The 4455-nt window shown below is 38.1% G+C and overlaps 1 protein-coding gene across 1 annotated transcript; it reads left to right on the forward strand.

Moving 5' to 3' along the window:
- The first annotated feature begins 414 nt into the window (after positions 1-414).
- LOC104827409 (zinc finger protein ZAT5-like) lies at positions 415-4085 on the forward strand. Its single transcript, XM_010560583.1, has 2 exons — positions 415-661; positions 2714-4085. Exons 1-2 carry the CDS (start codon positions 415-417, stop codon positions 3499-3501), a joined length of 1035 nt encoding a protein of 344 aa, XP_010558885.1. The 3' UTR covers positions 3502-4085.
- Positions 4086-4455: the final 370 nt, after the last annotated feature.

A 4455-nucleotide genomic window follows, 5' to 3' on the forward strand; every position in this document is an offset into this window, starting at 1 on the left:
CCTATTGTCATTTATGCAAATGTCCCTCGACAAACTCTTGGTAAGAGCATCAACCAAGTTTTATTTTGTACGCACAAAATCTACCACTATAGCCCCGTCTTTTATAAGATCATTCACATAGCTATATCGTAAACTAATGTGTCTAGACTTCCGGTGTTTGTTACATCTCAACCGTCATATATCGAAGGGTCGAAACTTCCATGTCCGTGTGTGAAGTGTGAAAATACGAAATGGCAGTATATTCAACAAGTGTGGAATCATCTATATCGAAGAGGGTTCATGTCCAATTATTTTGTTTGGCTAGCTCACGGAGATACATTGGACACGACGTCTTCATATGGTGTAGTTAATCAAGTCATTATCGATGAGCAGCGAAACGAATTTCAACAAGGAGAAAGAAATCTGTATTCAGAAATGGTGTTTGATGCGTTTCCAAATGTCGGTCAACCGTCTTACGGGGAGGAAGAAGAGCCAAATTCCGAGGCTAAAAGGTTCTACGAGATCCTTAATACATCGAGCACTCCAATATATGAAGGATGCAGTGAAGGTCTATCGAGATTGTCGTTGTCGTCACAATTGATGAACATGAAGACTGATTACAATATTCCGGAGAAATGTATTGACGGATTTAGTCAGATGTTCAAACAATATCTACCAGAAGGTAATACTGCAACAGAATCGTATTATGAGACGAAGAGTCTGATGCGGAAGTTCCCAGAGGACGTACCCACCAATCTCGACAACGATGCACCGGTAGATCCGTAGATGTATTTGTATTATAACTCTTTCTAAATTATTGTATTATACTTTTTTTTTAAATATGAATCTTTTTTTGTTTTTAATTAATTCGTATTTTTATTTATGAATTTGTTTTAATAATTGATTTTTAAAATCTTTAAATTAATAATTGATTTTTTATTTTTTAATTATTTTTACAAAGTTTGCGACGGACCAAATCCGTCGTAATCCGTCGTTACGTTCGAAAATTAATAATGCGACGCATACACGACGGATATCTGCCGTCGGTAACTTGCTACGGACCAACTCCGTCGGAATCCGTCGTTACGTTCGAAAATTAATAAAGCAACGCATAAACGACGGATATCTGCCGTCGGTAACTTGCTACGGATAATTCCGTCGCAATGTGCGACAAACATAAACGCGACGGTCTACGACGGTTTATTTCCGTCGGTAATATACCGACGGAAATGTCCGTCGTAACTTTGCGACGGTGAAACCGACTGAAACAAATTTGCGACAGCTCTATACCGACGGATTTGTGCCCGTCGTGACCCGTCGCAAAATATCTGTTGCGACGGATATGTGTACGCTGTGCGACGGATACGTCCGTCGCATATGCGATGTATTTTTGTAGTGCTTGTATTTACATATGATTTTATTTTTTTGTAATAATAAACTGTTGGCATTATTTCCATATTCTATCATTACATACCAGTACATGATTTATTTTTTATTTTTTAAAATGACAAATATAACCGAGTTTACAAAAATTAGAGCAATATGTATTGTATATAATTACCATGAATCGTGAAAACTAATAACAAGGAATCCCCATTATTGATGTTGTCGTGAACAATTTAATGTCCCACTGAAGATTTGGCCATATGACGTGGACTTAAAGTGCGTGAAAAAGTAAAAACCTTTTCTTGTTTGCTAAAAAAATTGAATGTTGACAAAAATAAATAGAAATAAAAATAAGATAAAACGTGGACCGACTTCTAATGAAGAGTTTGCCTAATTCGGTGGTTAACCTTTCCCCACCCCCTCTGTTTTTTTTTTGTTGGGTTGGCAAAAAATAAAAATAAATCCTCGCCAACTGTTTTTTTAATATAAACTTTTATATATGAATTTTCTACTAGATTTCTGTTTTTAATATGAACTGTTTTTTTTAACATTATATTGTTAAAGGTTACTATTCCTTTTAAGTTTGATTCACTTTGTAACTTGGTTAATTAATTGGAGTAAAATTCATATCATATAATATATAGGAATGGCAATAAAAACGATAATTAGACTCTCTTTTTTGCGTTTTTAAAAAGATATTGGCGAGAGTTGACTTCTCATGGATCTAACATTAGATCAGAATGAGGGAAATTGATTAATTAGGAGCAAAGATAAATGTTATATATAGAAGCATAGAGAAATATGTTCTTAATGTGTTTCGTATTTTAAATGTTATTTTTTAGTAAAAATATGTGGTGGGATTTATTTCTATTATTTACATGTTTAAATTAGAAACTCGTAATTGTATATGGTAAAAAAGGTAGAGTAATCTGGGGAAATTAATATTCATGCATCTGTAAAAAATTTAGGTAAATAATTTCCTCCACGTGGCATTTTTTTTTCTTCTTTCCTTTTCAGTGAACTAAAATTTATTAACCACCACCAACGTTATAAGTTATAACCCACTCACTTTTTGTGTGTATATATAAGCAAGCCCCACCATCTTCCTCCTTCACTACTTCTTCTCCTCTCTCTCTCTCTCTCTCTCTCTTGTTAGTTCACTCCACACACAAACACCAAAAGTTCGTTCCTTTAACCACAATTTCGATCGTTTTTTCACAATTTCTTCACTTGGGTTTGTTTATTGATCTGTTTCTTCAATTGGGTTTTCATTTTTCTCTGATCCTGAGTAGTCATGGATGTCCAAGATGAGCTCGGAAGCTATCAGTACACTCGTGACATCATCAAGGGGAAGCGCACGAAGCGGCAGAGATCGTCCTCGCCGTTTGTTACGGCGGGGACGATTACAACTCGGCGGTTTCCTCTCTGGCCACCGCAACAATCTCCAGCTCCTCCGCCGCGGCAGCCGCCTACTGCACGGAAGAAGAAGAAGATATGGCAATTTGCCTCATCATGCTCGCATCCGGCGCCGCCGGTCCTCCTCCGCTGCGGAGAAAGATAGAAAAGTCTGAGAAAATCCACAAGATCTGGTCGGAGAAAACTCAGCATGAGAATTCAGGGTTATACGTCTACGAGTGTAAAACATGCAACAGGACGTTTCCGTCGTTCCAAGCCCTCGGCGGCCACCGCGCCAGCCACAAGAAGCCGAGGACGGAAGTCGAAAAGACGAAATTGCCCCTCCCGGCCCCGAAGACTGTCGCCCCGGAGGATGTGCAGAATTGTCGGACGAAGATCCCCGGCCTAACCCTAGCTTCACCGGCAAGCAACAACAACAAGCCGAACAAAGTTCACGAGTGCTCGATCTGTGGGTCGGAGTTCACCTCCGGTCAAGCCCTCGGCGGCCACATGAGGCGGCACAGGAGCGCCATGTCAGCAAGAGCTGCGGGAGAGGGTGGCAGCAATCCGCGGGTGGGTGCGAGTCCAGAGGATGCGGATGACGTGGACCGTAGGATCGAGCCGAGGAAGTATCTACCGTTGGATCTTAATCTTCCGGCGCCGGAAGATGATCTGAGAGAGTCCAAGTTTCAAGGGCTTGTCTTCTCAGCGACACCGGCTTTGGTAGATTGCCATTACTAGCGGTGATACAGAAAAGCCAAGAAAAGAGATCATATACCACCGATTCATTGCTGTTAGTGTTTTGTAATTGGAATTATTATTTTCTAATGCGAAAAAAACATTATATTATATAATATAAAATAGGTGAAAATTGGGGAAGTGGTAAAGGATGTATGAAAGATAGATGATCTACTTGTTGAAGTTAGAATACTTTGAGTAAGCAAGTGGTTAGTGTTCAATGGTTGCCTTTCATTCACGAAAAGCAAGTGATGGCTTGGCATCTTTTCTTCCCCCCTTTTTTTAAGGTATAATCTCGTTTCTTTCTCTCTTTTTTTTTTATAAAAAAATTTTTTTAAAATATGTATTTTATATACAGTTTTTTTTTTCTTTTTTTAACACGTGAACAACACTGTATTTCCTTTTTACATCTCTCGAATTAACCCAATTTTGAACTAAATCGATTCCGAAAAAAAAACAAATAAAAAACCATCATTTTTGTTAAGACTAATATAATTAATCGTCACGTAATCTAAACCAAAACCAGACGAAACTGAACTCGGCTTGAACCTTTTGTCAATACAAACCAACTCTAATCCGAATCATACCCAAAAAAAAAAATCAAACCCAATTTAACAAAAAAAAAAAAAACTGAACCACTGAGACGAAATCATAGAGTGTTGAGATCATGCATAAGTGTGTTTTTTTTTAAGATCCGAAGTATTATGATACAGTCAATATATAACTGTGGCATATGTATATATATAGGAATTTCAGAGAATATTATTAATTAGTGCAAGTGTAAAATGAAAAAAAAAACAAAAACAAAAGGGGGATAAAACAGAAAGGCGAAGGGGGGGACACGAGAAGGACGTGGCTGAGTTAGGGTTTGGCAGCAGAACCACCACAACTTAAAAGACGTGGATTAGGTTCCTCCTCCGTTTTCGGTCTTTTTCTCCTCACCACATCATCACTTCT

Source organism: Tarenaya hassleriana, unplaced genomic scaffold, assembly GCF_000463585.1.
Source record: "Tarenaya hassleriana unplaced genomic scaffold, ASM46358v1 Cleome5, whole genome shotgun sequence".
Classification (NCBI taxonomy): Eukaryota; Viridiplantae; Streptophyta; class Magnoliopsida; order Brassicales; family Cleomaceae; genus Tarenaya; species Tarenaya hassleriana.

Excerpts from the sequence above, each read along its gene's own strand:
- LOC104827409 (XM_010560583.1), top strand. The coding sequence starts at position 415 with ATGGTGTTTGATGCGTTTCCAAATGTCGGTCAACCGTCTTACGGGGAG. Across the intron at positions 662-2,713 it reads CAAACAATATCTACCAGAAG|GGGAAGCGCACGAAGCGGCA; the intron begins GTAATACTGCAA and ends GACATCATCAAG.